This window comes from Panthera pardus, unplaced genomic scaffold, assembly GCF_024362965.1.
Source record: "Panthera pardus isolate Hobbes unplaced genomic scaffold, ASM2436296v1 HiC_scaffold_8, whole genome shotgun sequence".
Classification (NCBI taxonomy): domain Eukaryota; kingdom Metazoa; phylum Chordata; class Mammalia; order Carnivora; family Felidae; genus Panthera; species Panthera pardus.
This window is the reverse complement of record NW_026527013.1, coordinates 24992450-25011381: the sequence shown is the minus strand read 5'-3', so window position 1 is coordinate 25011381 and position 18932 is coordinate 24992450. Positions and strand designations below refer to the sequence as shown.

The window sequence follows — 18932 nt, the reverse complement described above, 5'->3', positions numbered from 1 at the left end:
AACCATAATTCATACTTTGCTCATGTGGGTCAGGCATAAAGCCTCCTCAATAGATCCAATAACCTGCAAATGTTCTGGTTTTAAAATTGTACCTGCCTGCTTTGCTACATCACAGCCCTAAATCAGGCAGCAACAGTTTCTGGTTCAATTGTTCGTTACTCGGGAATGTCAGATTGCCAGAGAGCAGCCTGCTATTTACTTCCAAATGGCTAATGCCTTAGGAAAGGAGTTTTAATTACAATCTCATGTAGCAGCGCGGCATACAGCCTGCAGAGTGGCTGGCATTTGCAGTGTGCATGTATCTCCTAACTGCGTAGGAAACACCCATCGACTGGGTCATATGAAATGGACAGCAAAGTCAGCAAAACCTTAGAAAAGATGATACAGCAAGGGGAACAGAACTGAACCTTCCCCCATCCCGCCAAGCGTGCAATGCTCCCTGCCCCTTTTTAAAGCGGGAGAACCCAATTGGCGTTTGCCCTTCAGCTTTCCCATTCTGATACAGAATCTGTGATCCAGCACCTTTAGCCATTAAAAATCTGGCGATGAGTCTCCAGGCTCAGAGGTGCCTGCAGGATCATCTGAGACCAAGTCCTGCTGCCCTGTGAAATCCCTCACCTCCTCGTTTGCTGCAATGCAGTTTGTGCCACCAAAGGTGGTGATATCACAACTCTGGCATTTCCAGCCCGAAGCAAGAGTTTTATATAGAGAAATTCAGGGGATGCTCAAGAGGGTGTGTGTGTGTGTGTGTGTGTGTGTGTGGATTTAGTTTGCTGATGATGCAGCTGTGACGTAAAAAATATTTTAAAAATCCTTCTCTGGGCACAGATGCTCAGAAGCCAGGCCCTGGACAGGAAGCATCCTGAAGGACACTGTCACCTGGAAGCAGAAGGGCTATTGGATCTTTTTCTTCAGCCCTTAAACAATAGTAAACGTGATGTCCCTCATATTGAGAGATTCATCCTTTGCATTTTGGAACTGAGCCTTCCCAGTGTTCAGAGAGTTTCCTACTGTCTGTTCAGCTTAGCATGCCAGAAAGCTGGAGAGGTCCCCGGCAGCCCTGATTCATTCTCTGTCTTGGAAAAGTATTTCACTGCTTCGAGAAATCATGAAGTGAATCCTGGCAGCATCGTGGAATTATTTTGCACTTTTTTTTTCTTTGGTCTTTTAATTACTTTTCTACCTAAATGCCCAAAAGGTTGGGTCTATTTCCAAGGAGGCTTCTGATACCTGAGATCAGCAAAGGCACAAAATGACATGAGAGTTTCTCGGCAAAATTCCAAATTCAGGCAAGATTTTTCCAAGCACCTACTATGTTCAAAACACCCTGCAGGGATGCCCTGGAGAATCTGAAGTTCTGGTTTAACCCTCGAAACTTTAAAAGCAATGGCTGAAAAAGAAAGATGAGCATCTTGAGGCTCCCTCTGGAAATGGTTGAGGTTCGCTACAACAATTGGCAAGTTTGGCTTTTTCCATCAAAATTTGGTGTCTTCATGTGCTGTCCGGCATCTACTGCAGGTCAGATGGAGCTTAGGAAGGCAAGGGTAACTGGTCTCTTTGTCTTTGTAAAATGTTTTGTCTGTCATGTCCTTCTTTCTCACAGCTTGTCGTTTTTATGTAATTCTCATCTGCAAAGTCACTGAAATGGGTAGGCTCCCTCTCACCCATCTGCTTGGTTTGGGGTAACTTTGCAGATTTGCAAGTTTTATTTTGCATGTTTTATGTGGAGGTGATTTTCAAAACTTGTGACTATATGAATTATAAAAACCGATGCCCATGGTGCAGTTTTCTCTCTGTACATTTTCTTTTGCTGGTTGTTTTTATAAATATTCATATGTGCATTTCAAATATACTGTAGGTACAAAGATGCTTTTTAAAAGGCCTAGTAATAGAAGAAATTCCTTAAAAAAAATTTTTTTTAATTTAGTGAACTAAAAAATCAAACATTCCTTGTGCTTTAGAAAAGCCATTGCATAAAAGAAATTTGGAGAGCGGCTTCAGGCAAGGTAGGAAAAACGTTTTTAAAAAGATGAAACCAGAAGCATCAAAACACAACTGCCTGACAAGGTCATTAGATGGGAAATTTGAGGCAGCTTTTCTCTACAGGAAGCATTGGGGGAAATGATTCTGAGTGGAAGCTTCTGAATTAAAAAGCTGTCAGATATTGGGTGTGAGGAGTAAGGGGCAGACCCTGTCCATTTGCTGTCTGCTCAGAGGCCGCTTTTGTTGATGTCCCCCTGCCATTTCCCCTTTCCTGGCTCCTGAGCCAGGTCACCTCCACACAGCTGGAGAGAGATGGGACACTGTTTACATTCCACAGATTGTGTGCAGCCAGTGTGGATTGGGACAGGAGTGTGTGGTGGAGTTATGTCGTCTGTAATTAACCTTGACATTTTCCTTTCTTTTTTTTTTTTTAACCCTGTAGGAGCCTAGTAATAAACGGGTCAAACCCCTTTCCAGAGTCACATCGCTAGCAAACCTCATCCCACCCGTGAAGTCCACACCGTTAAAACGCTTCAGCCAAACCCTGCAGGTAAGAAGGACACGGTGGGCTTGTGTTTGCAGAAAACCATTTGTGCAGGAGGGGACATTCCTGTCCTACCCAGAACCTCCCCTTAGATCTGAATCAGTGCTTATTTCAACAGAAGGGAGCAAGTAAGGGAACTTAAAAGGAAGAAATATTTGTTTTCAAATTGTAAACTGGGGTCAGATGGAGTCCTTTGAGGGCTGACTTGAGGAGTCAGGTCTTTCCTCCAAGTCCTGTACCCCATCCATATGCACACTCACAGGTTTTGTCCTAAAATCTCTAAGAAAACTAGACCTGAGCTGGAGGGTAGGAGAGCCTAGTGCTTAGACTATAGCTTGGGGAGAAAAATTCAGCCCACTCCCTGTTTTCTTATGGTGCACAAGCTAAGAATAGTTTTTCCTTTTAAAATGACTGGAGCGAAAGTCAAAAGAGGAATAATATTACATGACACTAGAAAATCATGTGAAATTCAAATTCAGTGTCCGTAAGTAGATTTATTGGAAAACAGACATGCCTAAATATTTATGTATTGTCTATAGTTGCTTTTGCATTGCAGTGGCACAGTCGGGGAGTTGTGGCAGGGACCATATTGCACACAAGGCCCAAAATATTTACCATCTGGCCCCTGTGCAGAAAATGTTTGCTGATTCCATGCTTAGCACAAAGGCCCTGGAGGCTTAGCACAGTACCTCAGTTCTGACCGTGGCTCTGTCACTCAGAGACTTTGTTACCTTGGGCAGGTGACATAACATCTCTAGATCTTGCTTTTATTCCTAATGGGTAAATTGGAGATGATGCCACCAGCTTCTTTAGAATAGAATCATTGTAAATATTTATAAGATAGTACACTTAAAGTCCTTGGTATTTAGGGACACCTAGGTGGCTCAGTTGGTTAAGCATACAACTTTGGCTCAGGTCATGGTCTCACGGTTTGTGAGTTCAAGCTCCGCGTCGGGTTCTGTGCTGACAGCTCACAGCCTGGAGCCTGCTTCCAATTCTGTGTTTCCCTCTCTCTCTCTGCCCCTCCCCTGCTCACACACACGCTCTCTCCCTCTCTCTCTCTCTCTCTCTCTCTCTCTCTCAAAAAGTAAAATAAAAAATAAACATTAAAAAAATTAAAGTCCCTAGTATTTATAAGACAGTGCATTAAAAGGGCTATTTTGCTAACAAAACTATACTAAGCCCTTTGGTAGCAATCACTAATTTACTAATTACTTGGCTAAGTAGTAGACATTAGCTACTATAATAATTCTTTGGTAAACAAGTGGCTATAGTTGTTCCTAAACTCCCAATAAAGTTTATCTTTTAAGGTGAAAACTGAGATTTTCTAAGGCCTGGGACCAAATCTGATAATCATAAAAATCCTTTTGCAGACTGAAACCAACAAAAGTCATGCCATGAAAAGGTTTACCTTGCTTAGCTGAGTAGTCTTGAGTCTGCCATTTCTTACTTGTCCTGAATACTTTTGCTTAGCCGTATTTTTATCTTGGCTTTCCAAGTTATTAAGAAAATTGTGGACCAGAACCCAAGGCATATCCTATGTTATGAAAATCTATGATTCAAGAACTGTCTTAGGTCTCCCTCACCCCTTCCTGCCATTGCTTCTGCACCGTTCAGCCAACATGTCATGATTCTGCATAGCCCAAGCTGTTCTTGCCATTTCCCTGTGGATGCTGTCCTTATTCAGTGCTTATTTCCTGCCCTGTCCATGCCCCTGTTAGCTCTCCTCAGTTTCTCCTGAATGAATGCATTATCACCTAATTAGCTATAGGTTTGTCTCTGTTTCTCTCGGTGCTTGGGCCTCTGGGCCCTTGGTTATCCCCTGATCCCCTTTGTGGGAGAATAGAGAAGAAAAAAAAATAAGGTCATCTAGGGGAGCCAGATGAAGGGCTTTGAAGCTAGTGAAGAAAAATGTGTTTACCTTCTCTCCCCCATGACCAGTCCCTGAGCCCTCTGGCCAAGTTCATCACAGGCTTCCCCTGGAAGATTCATCACCGCCCTAGTCCTGCACATCTGGTCTTTCGCTGAGTTCTGCTTTTTGAAAATTCTTTAGTCTGTCTACTGCCATTTCACCCTTTCCTTTCCATCCAAGTGGCTGGGGCTCAAGTTCGCTCTCTAATTATTTCCTCCCTTGATTACGAGACCTCCATGTTGCCAGCCATCTCTTCCCATTGGCCCCCCTTGGACAGTCAAACCTCTTCCCTGGGAAGGTCCTCACTCATGCTGTAAGCATTGAGTGGGCCCTCATCAAGCACAAAGCTCTACATCCTGCCCTCATGTTGCTTACATCCTGGACAGAGTTCCTTCTAGTAGATTTATGGGACAACTTGTCCCTCAAGTTGTGTTTTGTTTGGCTGTGTAGTGTTTACAGCTAACTTATAAGAATCCAAACAATCCATATAAGAATTTGGAGTTCTGGCTTCTTTTAAAGAATTGAAAGGCTTGGCAGTGCTGGTCCTGTGTTGCCACATGGCAGTAATGAGCTAGACCTGGGTAGCTAGCCAACTGTCACCTACAGATGTCCCCACATCTCCCAATTATCCTTCCAACATCAACCCCTTGATTCACTAGCATCACTTTGCCTGGCCTATAGACTCCATGTTTGTGCTCCTATCTAGAATATAGTTTCGTCTATGCCTCCCACCACAGCCCAGGCCTGACTGCATGTTGCTATACGATCCTCTATTGTCAAACCTTCAAAATCTTTCCTTTGGCTTCCCGGGCAACCTTTATTCCTCTTCTCCCACCTCTGTCCTACATGGATCCTACACAGGGAACACTTCAGGAAATATCTGATCACCTTGAAAATTTGCGTTGACCTAGAGAACTGGGACAGAAAGAAATCAAGCCATGTCTGAAATCCAACACACTGAGGCCAAACAAGGATGAGAAAGCCAGACCTGAGGGAGGAATCTGACATGTGGAAATTGGTTTCTAAAACCTCAAAGAATTTTTTTGGCAAAATAATTTTTTAATTTACTTTTTTCAAATATCATGGTAAATAGCTAGCTCCAGGCTCCATTTATGGGACAGAAACAACCTGGCAGAAGCAGAACTGTTATTCACAGTGATTACGCACACGGACACAGAGAGAACTTGAGCATTGTCCTTCTGTTGTGAGTGTGTCCTTGGAGCGGGGAGGGGTCAGCGAATAGAAATATGCCCCTGAATCTGTGAGCAGAGTTAGACAGCCATGTTTACAAGACGATCTGCAAAGCATAGAGAATGCTGTCTTGCCCCCCACATATCTCCCTGTTGGTCACCTTGGTGCATATAGTACATGTTTTGCAGAATTATTTCCAGTCCTTGCATCCCAGTAATTGCTCCGTGACTTTACTGCTTCCCTCTCCAGCTAAACTGGGATAGGGTGCTAATGTGGCCTGAAGAGCAGGGAAGAGGAAGAGGCAGGGGGAGGAGGCCCCAAAGGAGTACTCAGTAGGCCAACTTCACGTCCTCTTCCATTTTGTATGCAGGTGTCTTGATGCACATTCTAAAAGGGGAGGAACAGAGAGCAAGGAGAGTGGCATAGGGGCTGCCCCAAACCTCTCAGCATTCATTCCTTACTCATAGGCGTGTATTATGTATTCCTCTTCTCCTTCCAGAAACAACTTGAGACTGTAACAGAGCAGCTTGGTTCTCTGTCACAGTATCCCTTGTCCGTAGCACCTGGCCTCATAGAGACATATATATCTCTTTTAGTGTCCAGTTATGTCTGAGGTTGGGTTCCTTTTATTATAGGAGAAGAGATGACTTAGGCCCGAACACCTAAACACAATCCTTTCATCAATAATGGAACACTTGGCAGTCCTTCCTCTGGCTCCCCGGGAGACCACAGGTTAGCCCAGAAGGATATCAGGACAGCCCGGGGCTGGCACCCTTTTCCAAAAAGGTTAAAACCCCGACCACAAATGTGAGTGGCTCTGGCAGCAACAGTTCGACAAGACACTGCAGGACTTGTTCTCTCTTGCCTCCCCTGTGCCCCAGATGGACGGGGGGCTCGGGCCTCAGCACAAAGACAGCATTTGTGGAGGTTGAAGAGGGACAGCCGTCTGCCTGGCCTTCCGTCTGTGTCTGACTGGGAAGTTACTGCTGCTGATAGACTAGAGCACAGATGTCTGCATCCCTCTTGGCCTAAAAATCTCCTTGCTGGTCTGCTGGGGAAGAACATGCCAGCCCAGCGCTAAAGGGGCCTGCGTGCGCCCCTCCTGCTTAGTGAGGACAGTGAGCGCTGCTCAGGCAGGCGGGGGCGGGTGGCTGAGCCGTGCCTGCCCCCGGCTCCACACAGCTGCTAGACGCATTTGAGCTGGGTCCAGTGCGTGTTGTGGAATGCTGTGCTCACAATGCTGTGGTTGAGACCTACGTTCTCTCTGAACATGAGCTTCATTTCTTTTCCATTATAAGAGTATATGCTCATTGTGGAAAAATACAAAAAAGGGGAAAGAGAAAAGATTCCACTCCAAACAGCCCCTGTTAATATTTTAATAATTTCCTTCCACTGTTATTCTAGGTATATTCACATACCTTACATACCCTGAGCCTCATTTGGTGTTAGTCACAGTGTACCCAGCATTATCTTTGTGTCATCTGTTCACTCTTGGATTGAACTCTTCTGTGGGGGACTGTGCATGGTCAGTTTCTCTAGGGTTTCTATGGGTCTTGGCCTAACATAGTTCCAAGCTATACAGATAGGGGTAGAAAGGTTTCCTCTTCATCATTGTTACAGCCTCTTGGGGGAATTGTACCTTTCATTAAAGTTCAATAACTATCTTTATTTCTTCTAATACTTCTGGTCTTATGTCTTTTTTTTTCTTTTTTTGTTTTGTTTTGTTTTTGCATTTTGCCCGCAGAATCTCTTTCTTCCATCTCTTTTATTTGCATCCCCCTCTTTGTCATTTAGCTGGATCAGAATTTTGTTATGGCTTCAGGGAAGTAATATATCACAGTTATGCTTGGAAAATGTGATCTTAATGGGCCAAGTATATATTATTCCAGTGTCTTGATGTGTCTTGTTTTACATAGCCATTCTCCTATTAATGGATATTTTGGATGTGAATATTTTTAAATTATCAAATAACCTGTATTGAATGTCTTTTGAGGGCTTTTGTCCTATTTTTTTTAAAGTACCTTCTAATTGTGCTTTCTTTTCTGATTATATAACATCTTTTTTAAATTGAAAAATACAGAGAAACACAGAAAAGGGAGTAAAGTTCACTTATAATCCCATCTCCCCATCACTAAAAAAAACTTATATTAACATTTTGGCACACACTCAGACAGTCTTTTACTATATACCTGCACGTGTTTTTTTAAAAAAACAAAATAATAATCATACTGTATATACTATTTTCTAACATGTTTTTGTCTTAACAGTATAAAATAACCTTACAGTATGAAAATACATTTTCGTGTCATTAAATATTTTTCAGACTCAATTCTTAATGAATTCATACAGTATTTCATCAAAAAGATATACCAGGTATTGATTCACTCTTCTGTTGAACATTTAAGTTGTTTCCATTTTTCTACCATCATAGATGACACTGCTTTAAACATCCGGATCGCAAATCTTATATGTGTCTCTATTTCTTCCTTTCCTTACATAATATTCCCTAAAGTGGAATTCTGGTTAAAAAAAATGTGAAGTCAGGGCATCTGATATCACTGGAGTCAGGCCTCTCTTCCTGATGTATACCTGTCTTGGGTGGAATTACTCCTCTGTGCATCCTGGTTCTAGACTCATAGTCACATTTGTCCCTCTCTTTTGTCAGTTTTTCTATTTTTCTATGACATCTTCACAAGATGGCCCTTCCCAGGGGTCCCATGGCTTTCCATGCAGACCAAGTTTGTCTCTTACTTTTCTTTGTATGCCTAGCACTACACGTCACTTAGGGTGTGCTCAGAAATTAGCCGTTACTATTATCACTGCATTTATTACTAGAATAGTTGGCCATTGCTTTTCCTTGGGGCTCTCCAGGAGGTGGCAGTGGGTGCTCATGTAGTAATGTTATATAATAACTGGGCTATTTCACAATAGAATATCAGCCCCTCTCCCACTTCTATCCCCTCAGGGAGGATTGTTGTGGCTTAGGAAGGGTTTTTGGTAACCACATTCCCCGGCCCTTAGATCTGAAAAGTATTTTATTTCACCCAGATGCAACAGAAAATGGGATATATTAGTGTTCTCCATCATTCATTATCTCTACTGTGTTGTTTATTATGCTCTAGACTTGTTGGGGGAGGTCATCAGTATGCAAAAGGAGACAGGGCTCTTGAGAAGGATAAAATCTACTGGTTACAGTTGTCTAAGATATATCAGCAAGTTATAAAAAAGGAAATTCCAAACCATTGTATCCCAACTAATAATACACACCCACAATAATGTATGGTTAGAAAAAAGCTAGGAACATCATCAAATTCTTATAGTGGTTATCTCTCAGGAACGCAAGTATAAGAGATGTTGACATTTCCTTTGTCTTCTGTCTTATGTTCTCCTTTTTCTCCTATTACATAAGAATTAGAAATCAGTAGAGAATGAATAAGCAGTCTGGGTCTATTGAGTTTTATTTGTTACGTTATATATCTCTATCATGCATGAATTCTTTAAATAATTGTATATTATCTTTGCAATCAGATAAAAATGGGTAAGATTTTAAAACCTTGTGTGATAAAATATGCTAGAGAGAGAACTAGTAATGGACAGGTTGGGAAGAGAGGGGGGCAGGTAAAGGAAGTCTGCCTGGAAAGGGTGCAAGGATTTGTGTTGGGCCTGGAATGACTCAGAGCTGAGAGGGAGAAAGGAAGGAGGGCATTTCAGGTTTGAGGAAGGAGTGGGAGAAGAGTGATGCCATCTAGCTATGAGAAAGAAGTAGAGTACCCCAATACATGTGCTTAATTCCATGTATTCAAAACCATGATTTTCCTCTCCAAAGACCTCAAACTTAGTCTCTTGGTCCGAGGTCATACACTTTCTTTAATTGACAAAAAGTCTTTGGTCCTAAGTTATTTAGCAGATATGGAAACAAGCTTGGGGTGTGTGTGTGTGTGTGTGTGTGTGTGTGTGTGTGTGTGTTGGAGGAAGCAACCAGAAATCACACTGCCTTGCAGTCTGGATGCTAAGAAATAACCGTATTCCACATCAACAGGAGCTCCTTACTTCCTGTTGGTCTTTACTATTCCTGGAGTGATAGTTAGACCACTATCCTAGTTGACTATTGTAATCTAAAGCTTGTCATTTTTTATTTAGCAATAACAACTTCCAGTAGTTGAGTATTTACAATGAGACAGGTTCTGTGCAAAGTACTTTACATTCGTGGCTTCATTTCACCTTTTCCATAATGATGCAAGGTGGGATTTACCACCACTCATAGGGGAGGAACCTGAAGGTTGAGAAATGTGTTCTAAGTAACACGTGTAAGTGCTGTCTCTGGGATCCTGTACGGTTTTCCCTGTGGCTCTCATGTAGTCAGCTTCGGCAAAAAGTCAGCTTGGTCATAATAAAGCCTGTAGTTTGCCAGGATCTAAAAATAATGGCCAGAGTTTTGGTCTGGAGCATCACACCTCAGTGTTGCTACTTACTGTTTGTTTGTCTATGTGGCAGGGAGAGTCATCATTTCCATTTCAGCTTGTGGAATATTGTATCATTAACATTATTGTGCAAAAGCTGTTTTATGGTGTCTAATGAAGAGGTTGAGCTGCTGCCCCAAGTCTCTGGAAGGCTTCCTAATTTTTAGTTTGCACTGAGAAAATTGTACAATATTTTCCCCACACCTGAACCGAATATTTTCTCCAGCTTTTCATTAATTCTAGTTAGAATCTCTCTCAGCTACATAGTGACTTCTTGCACTGAGTCTATGGGGTTCAATATATTTTTTTTATTGTGAGTTGATTGGGTGCCTTCTTATCATGTTTTTAACGTGCATTAATCTGAACCAAATCCAAATATGATTTTATGTTTATAGCACCACTTCAAACTCCCTGTTCATGGTCTTGCACATTTGTTTACTGATTTTGTTTTTTCTTAGTTCATATCTCTTATTGAAAACCTCAAAAATAAATGTAGAGAAGTATGGAGATGAAAATGGAAATGATCCATAGCCCACCATTTAGGGGCAACATCTATTAACATGTTGTTTTTTTAAATAGAGATCTTCCTTTTCTTACTTAACTCTACAAGTGAGACTTTCCCATTATCACTAAGCTTTTCTTAAAAGAATGTTTTTAACAAATATGTAATATTCCATTTTGTGGTTGCATTGTAATTTATTTAATTATTCCCCATTGGTCACTTTAGGCTGATTCCATATCTTTTGCTTTTATAGGCAACACTGTGCTGCTTTTCTCCTCCTATCAGTCATCCTAATGGAGGTCCCCCAAGGAGCCATTTGGTCCAAGTAATTCAAAGATGTGTCTGATGTTTGCTAATGAGTGAAAACACAAAAACCAGTACTAATGGTGGCAGTGCAGCCAATGGTATAATAACAGTGATAGATAACATTCATTGCCTACTGCCCACCTACCAGGTGCTTGGCTAAGCCCTTGACATATTTCATCTTACCTAATCCTCACTGCAACTTTGTGAGGTACTCATTACTATGCCCTTTTACAGATAAGGAAACTGTGATCCAGAGAGATTAACTTTCTCAAGGTCCCTCAGCTCTTAAGTTGACTTGAAGCCATGTCTATTTTACTCCAAAGCCTGTGTTCTTAACATAAAGCCATGTTTTATAGTCAAAAGACTAGACTCTGTTCCTATTCCAACACTTACCTTGGGCCCAGTCACTAAATCCCCTGGTACTCAGATTTCTCATCTATTAAAAAGGGCAAAAATGCAAGAATCTGTCCAGTTGCCTCTCCCAAGACTAGCGTGAGGCTCAAAAGTAATGGAAGCCCCAGAACTCAGAAGTTTTATTTCTCAATTTAAGTTAATTGTTCTAATAAAGCCTTAAATGAGAGACTCCTCCAGGATGCTCTTCAAGAACATTTTCAGATCCCATCCATAACTACTGTACATTGTAGTAGCAACATACAAACCTGTTTTCCTCTGACAGTCCCACCCTAACCTCCAATGTTTAGTAATAAAAACCATCTGCTATAAAATATCAATGCTAAGTACAGAGAATTTCCCTAGCTTGAACTCTCTTTATTGGAGCATGTTATCTTTAGCTATAGAGACCTTCTGTTTTTGGAAAAGGGCGAGGGAGCACCCTGCTGAACAGGTGACAGTAACAAATCAAATCTGTTCCATCATGCCTCACCTGCTGAGTTTACATTTCCTCTGACACATGTAAAGGGTCCCTCTTTTCCCACCTGACAGACAGTCCCCATTGCACCCGTAGCATCTTTTCCACATACCCAGCTCAGGCATAAACATAAGCACCCATTTCCTAAATCTGCATTATCTGTGCTTCTAATAGCTATTGTTATTTTAGCTGCCAGTAATTATGAGCTTTAGGTTTTTGACTGGTTTGCTAAGCTGGATTCCCTCGTGGAAATTGTTACTTGTCCTGGAACATTTTTTTTCATTCCCCACTCCCAGAGGGATCTATGTGTGTGTTTCTGTTTTTATGCTATCCATCCCAATGCTGGGTCTCTCCTAGTCACCATGGACTGGTGTTTTTCACTCCCAGGGACATTCAGCAGTGAAGGTGTTTTGATTGTCACAATTGGGATGAGTGCACTTCTGGCATCTAAGGGTTACAGATAGGATATTGCTAAACATCCTGCAAGATACAGGACAACCCCTCACAACAAAGAATTTTCTGGTCCAAAATTTAACTGGTGGTGAGGTTTACAATCCCTGTCAGTAGCCTGAAAATCATTTATTTGGGCACATGCACCCCACCACACTCTGAAACTTACCTTAGGGGAAGAGGATAGGATATTGGTTAAAACTGGTGGCAGGGGCATGGGCGGGGACAAGGGGACTCAAATAGACCAGACCTGTATAGTCATTCTGAGTTCACCACTGACCTGAGTATAAATTCTAGAGCATCATTCATTAGCTGCATGACCTTCAGAGAAGTGTTACCCTTTCTGAGCCTCTGGTTTCTTCATCTGTAAAACAGGAGTAGCAATCCTTACTTGTTGGCTATACAAGGCTCTTAAAGTTGCCCTCACTGTGCCCAGCACATACAAACATGCCATTTGTTCAGTAAGCAAAATTGTTGAGATCCTACCATGTATGTGCCAGTTGCTGAAAAGTCCATCAATGAACAGAATAGATAGATATCCTTGCCTTCAAGGAGATTACCTAAAATGGGAGGAAACAGCACATGGTGAAAATAGAGAAAAGTAAAGCAGGAGGAGGGGGAAAGGCACTGGAAGGGATATGGCTGTTTTCCTCTTTCAAGAGGCATCCTCTTCTTTGGGACTTTTCTCCTGTGTAGTCACATGTTCCCCCCACCCAGCTCCAATCCTCTCCTCTAATTGTGCCCAGTTGTACTGAGGACTCATAGAGGTGTAGGTCATGGTGCGTGGTCTTGACCACAGCCTAGTTGGCTGTGGGCTGGCCAGCTGCTGACCACACACCTGACCAGCACTCTTTATTGCTTCTTTCGGATTCTTCTTTTCAACATCCTCCCCCTAAATGGAGTTAAAAATATCAAAATGTTTCTTTTAATCCAGCCTGACTAAAGGTGTGTATCTGAAGTTTGATTGGTCAAAGAGTCACTCAGTAATTATTCCTAAAAGTGAGTAAATGCATTCCCTCTCCTTAACTAGATTTAAAATCTTAGAAGGCCAGGGCCCATATCATTGAAACCTCCCCACAATGCATGATTTGCATGTAAGTAGCAGGTACACAGCCCTCAAGGTAGAAAGAGCTCAGGTTGTGGACTGAGGTAGATCTGGTTTTGAATCCTGCCTGAACAAGTACCTTAGCCCCTTTGAGCCTCAGTTTCCTCATCAGTAAAATGGGAATAAACCTCCACCTTGTGGGTGGTTGTGAGGATGGGAGATAATTCATCAGAATTGTTAAACATGGGCAGGCACAGAAAGAGTGATATATGTGAATTTTGCCCAGTCTCTTCCCACTTTGTTCCTAAGCCCAGCAATCACTGAGGAAACACAAAACAAAGAATTCTTAACAATAGAGCTCAAGTAATACAGCTCACCTCTCTCTTTTCCCCCCAGACTGCAAAGGAAGAAAATCTCCAACTCTCTGGGAAATTTTTCAAGAAATACGTGAAAATGTGCTCAGTCTTACATTCAAAACATGAAACTGAAGTTAAGGTATACAGTTGACCCTTGAACAATGCAGGGGTTAGGGACACCAATATCTCCCACATTCCACAGAGAGTTGAAAATCCATATATAACTTTTGATCCCCTAAAACTTAACTACTTTATAGCCCGCTGTTGACTGGAAGCCTTACCAATGACCTAAAAGCCAATTAGCACATATTTTGTATGTTACATGTATTCTATACTGTATTATTACAATAAAGTAAGCTAGGAAAGAAAATGTTATTAAAATAATAAGAGAGAAAAAAATACATTTACAGTACTGGACTGTATTTATCAAAAACAAATCGTGTAAGTGTACCCTCAAAGTTCAAACCCATGTTGTGTAAGCATCAACTGTGGTTGTTTTCTCTATTAGATTGATAATAATATCCTGTCGATAAGAGTATGGAAAAAGGTAATTCATATACCTTTCTGGGGACAATAAAATTGAAACAGCCTGTTTAGAGGTCAATTTGACAGTGCATATCAAATGTTAAAATGTTGATATTTCTTAAACCAAGGAATTCTACTTCAGGAATTTGCTTTACAAAAATAGCAGCACTGATGTTCACTGAAGCACTTTTTGTAATAGTGCTTTTGTAACACTGGAAATGATTTTAATGTCCATCAGTTGGCAGTTGATTAAATCCATGTGGTCCATCTGGACCATGGGATACTAACTCTGCACCCATTAAAAAGAGTGATTTTGGAATGATGGAAATGTTTTGGAACTACATGGAGGTGGTGTTTGTACAGCATTGTGAATGTACTAAAGACCGCTGAATTGTTCACAAAAATGGCTAATTTGTGTTATGTGATTTTCACCCCCCTAAATTATTTTTTTTTTAGAATAATGAGTCTTATATACTAACATGGAGAGACATATTGTTGAGTAAAAAGAGAAAACATTCTGGTTTTTTGTGATTGTTGGCAAATACATTTAAGAGGTTTGGAAAGATCTAGAACAAACTTAGTAGCAGTTACTTCCGGAAAGTAGACTTGGGAAAATGAGGGGATTTGTACTTAATTTATATACTTCTGTAATGTATGAAAATTTAAAGTTAGTGTAAGTTCCTTGCAAACTGGCAGTGGGGAGGGGGAATTTGAAGTTGGGTCAGGGGTTGAAACTGTTACAAGGTGGGCGGTTGATTCAAGTGAAAGTGGAAAATGTCTTTCATTTTGAATCTTATTTTTGTGTTTTCCTCTCTTTCTGCTCTTTAATTCCTACCCCAGCTATAATCAGAAGTGAAAACTGAGATCAGTGAGTAACCTGATGACTCACTTTGCTTGTTTTGACCTTTCCCTGCCTGTGGCTAATTGATTCTGAGTAGTGAGGATCTGCAAGCATTAGTCTGGTCACTGTTTATAAGGGCCTGTTTTCAAGAGATCACAAGGATTTGCAAGATGCCTTTAGTGAACTGCATATTTGGTGCAAGTCCTTTCTTGACCAGCATAGGGCTGGTCCAGTGATCACGAGCTCACTAATGAGCCCAGGGGCTGATGGATGCCTGTGCCAGCCTGAGGAACTCATGTTGCTACTTGCAAACAGCTAGCTTCCTGCTTCTTAAAGGTTGTGGTAATACCTTGAAGCCCCTTAGAAGTTTCTTTTTACATTTTTCATTTATTCATTTTTTTCTTGAATTACAAAAAAAAATTATAAACTAGAATAAAAATCACCTATAATGTCGTCAGGCAAAAAAAAAAAAAGAATTTTGTGGTGTTCCTTTTATATCTTAGCTCTTGTGCTTTTTTTCATAATTACAAACAGTATTCATGTACAGGTTTTAGTTCTGATTTTAACTTACATAGAAGGAATTTTTAGCTGTTAAAATTATCTCAGAACTGTCTAATTGGCTAGATAAAATACTGTCAAGCAGATGAATTATAACTTATTTAACAATACCCTTATGTTGAATAGCTCTCATAAAATTTACTTTCTTAAAGTTTATTGTTGAATCTCAAAATATTTGGAAGCTAGAATATCTTAGTGATGACAGCATATATGCCACAATCAAAATCAGTTCTTGCCCTCAGGAAGTTTTTAGGTCAGAGCAGGTGACCGGGAAGTATAACAAAATGTGATCATTGCTGTGTCAGAGATATGCCCAGATTGCCCTGGGAAAGAGTGGGACAACATTGGTAAAGGCTTTCTTAAGGGAAGAGTTTGAGTTATATCCTGAGGACACTTAGGAGTTAGCCAGCTAGTAAATGGAAGAAAAACATTCTCAGAAAAGAAGACTGTTTGAAGGATGCACAGAGGGATGGCAAAACATGATTCATTTAGGAAATGGCAGATTGCCCAGTAGGGCTGGAGAATAGAGGACTCACGGGTGAGTGGCAGGAGGTGAATCTAGATATATAGAATGTGGTTAGATTACAAGAGGCTTTCTATGCCAAACTGAGGAACTTCTCACTGAAGGCCATAGACATGTGGCCACAGCCTTGTCTTGCTAATTGAGGACGTGGTTTTGAGTGCAGAAACACCTCATTGCTTTGGCAAAGTTTAAGTGTGTTGAAATCTTCTAGGATGAAGGCTGAAGATGGTGCACTTAGCTTTCTTCTTAATCATTTGTATTTGTCATGAGAAGGCACTCTGACAGCATGTTTCAGCCACAAGGGTGAACTTTGGGTAGTTAGAACACCCTGAAGTCTACTAGAACCTCTTTGGAAAATAAAGTATGTCAGGGCAGGCATCATTTGCTGCCAAGATAGTATTTAGTATGTATATTTGTTGGTACTTTTCAAGTTGACAGAATCCCAACTGAGATTAATGTAAACAGAAGGGGGAATGTATTAGCCCCTTAATCTAAAAGTGACCCTTAAAAAAAATAATAAAAAAATAAATAAATAAAAAGTGACCCTTAATGGCTTCATGCACAGTGGGATCCAGAGGTTTAAACAGTGTGGGTAAAGCTTGTGCCCTCCCTCCATCAGTCTGTCTCTCTCTCTCTCTCTCTCTCTCTCTCTCTCTTTCCTTCATTCTGTGTGTCCCTTTATTCTCCACAACAGCAAACAGACTTAACCACGTGAATAGAGAGAGTTGTGGCAAGAAATTCCTGCTTATGTTATCTCTTAAGTTCACAATACCAAAGGAATAAAGGCCTTTCCACTCTTTCTCCCATGTACCACTTAGCAGATTTCAGGGAATCAGGTGCTGCTCCCTGAACCGGGGTGGAGGAGTACTCTGACTGGTCAGGTCTGGGGGATCCCACCCTAACTGCACACCAGACCCAATACCCAAGGATAGCAGGCTTCTGTTCCTAGATGGAAGAGAAGAATAGGAATAACGGCCAGATGTAAAGGACATCCACTACTGTTAACCCTTGTTCTTCTGAAGAGGGGGCTGTCTCCTGGAAAAAAAGAGGAGCCCGTGGCTCCCCTGAGAGCTGCCTCCGTGCATGTCTCTTTGCTGTGTCCAGGTCTCACAGAACGGATACTCCCAGCACATGTGTGAAGGCAGCCCCTTTGCCCAATTTCCCTTAGCACGTAGGCTCAAGAAAATGCCCCACTTCCCAAAAGGCCTTGTGGCATTGTCCTTTCTTTCTTGCAAACATCTGATTTATGTTCTGTCAGTGACAGGAAGCTGCTCAAACGATCCACCCTAGTCCTGCCACTGCCCCCATGACAGTTTGTTTTTCTCATTGTTTAGCGTTCCATTAGCTTCCGCAGTGAGAGCCGTCCTGACATCCTCACCCCCCGACCCTGGTCCAGAAATGCCGCCCCCTCAAGCACGAAGCGGAGAGATAGCAAGCTGTGGAGTGAGACCTTCGATGTGTGCGTCAATCAGATGCTTCCGTCCAAGGAAATCAAACGTCAGGAGGTAGGCTTGGGACCCAGGAGCTGGCCCTGTGTCTGGAACAAAATGCACTATAGGCGAGAGCCAAACTGGGTCTATCTACACCACAGGCTCCAAATCAATTCTTCCTTGCGTTTGTAGGAGGACAAATGGGGGTGTCAAACCTTGTAAGGAACTAAGAAACCAGCACCCAGCTGGGTGGGTGGTTCCTGCTTTAAAAAGAAACTGATGTGAAAACCTGAATTTACAAAGAAAATGAATTAGGAAGTGTCTATTTAGGATCTTGGAGCTCACAAAGTTAATCACTTTAGGTATATTTTGATAGCAACTTCTAGAATATTTTAAGATATTTGATTGATAAAACTTTGATTCTGTTTTGTGGAAAACTTTTCTATGGAAGGCAGTTAATTTCATTACATGTGAATATTTGGTACCAATGGCCCTAAATGACTGTGGTAATATTGCCGTTTATAGAAAGCTTGTCAGGTGCCAGGCTGTGCCAAAACACTTTAAATGTGCATCATCTAGTGAAACCCTTGGAACATCTATTTCTGTGGAAAACCTGACATTGACAAAAGGAATACTTGAAAACTTTCTAGGTTTTGGACTCAGCCATTCTTTTCTAGGAATCTATCTGCCAGACACACTTGTACACAGATGAAAAGATATATATGTAAGCATATTCATCACAGTAATGTTTATAATAGTGCTAGAAGGAGCCTGAACATCTATTGCCAGGGACAAGCTAAATAATATGTCTCTGTACATGGAAGACTACATAGCTGCAGAAACACAAGAAGTGCTGATGCGCATGTACGGATGGCTAAATGGATAAGGCAAGGCACAAAGTAGGGTGTGTTATGTTCTTTTACCATTTATGTAAAAGAAAGGAAAAATAAATGTATGTGTGTACGTGCATATATTTGCTTGTAGAATCATAAAATATTCCTGGAAGGACACACAAGGAACTAATAACATTGTTGTTTCCTGGGAGGGAGCTGGGTGGCTGGAAGGAGGTTAGAAGGAAAGTTTTTCACCACCTACCCATATGTACACTATAAAATTTGAACTATGTTGTGTTTTTTTTTAATGTTTATTTACTTTTGAGAGAGACAGAGTACAAGCAGGGGAGGGGCAGAGAGAGAGGGAGACAGAATCCGAAGCAGGTTCCAGGCTCTGAGCTGTCAGCACAGAGCCCAACGCGGGGCTCGAACTCACCAACCATGAGATCATGACCTGAGCCGAAGTTGGACACTTAACCGAATGAGCCACCCAGGTGCCCCAAATTTGAATTATGTTAATGTATTATCTAGTCAAAAGAAATAATAAAGCATTTAAGGGGTGCCTGGGTGGCTCAGTCAGTTAAGCATCCGACTTCAGCTCAGGT

The 18932-nt window shown here is 41.5% G+C and overlaps 1 protein-coding gene across 6 annotated transcripts in view; it reads left to right on the top strand.

The window, feature by feature from the left end:
• The window catches only part of ARHGEF3 (Rho guanine nucleotide exchange factor 3), a 305569-nt gene that overhangs the window by 260009 nt on the left and 26628 nt on the right, over positions 1-18932 (top strand). For 5 of the 6 annotated variants that reach the window (XM_053897823.1, XM_019469998.2, XM_019469997.2 and 2 more), the window contains 2 exons: positions 2426-2533; positions 17399-17569. In XM_053897823.1, coding sequence (XP_053753798.1) covers positions 2426-2533; positions 17399-17569 — 279 coding nt within the window. Of the gene's footprint in view, positions 1-886; positions 1545-2425; positions 2534-17398; positions 17570-18932 lie in introns of those variants that run through there. The other variant, XM_019469999.2, reaches the window with a different exon arrangement.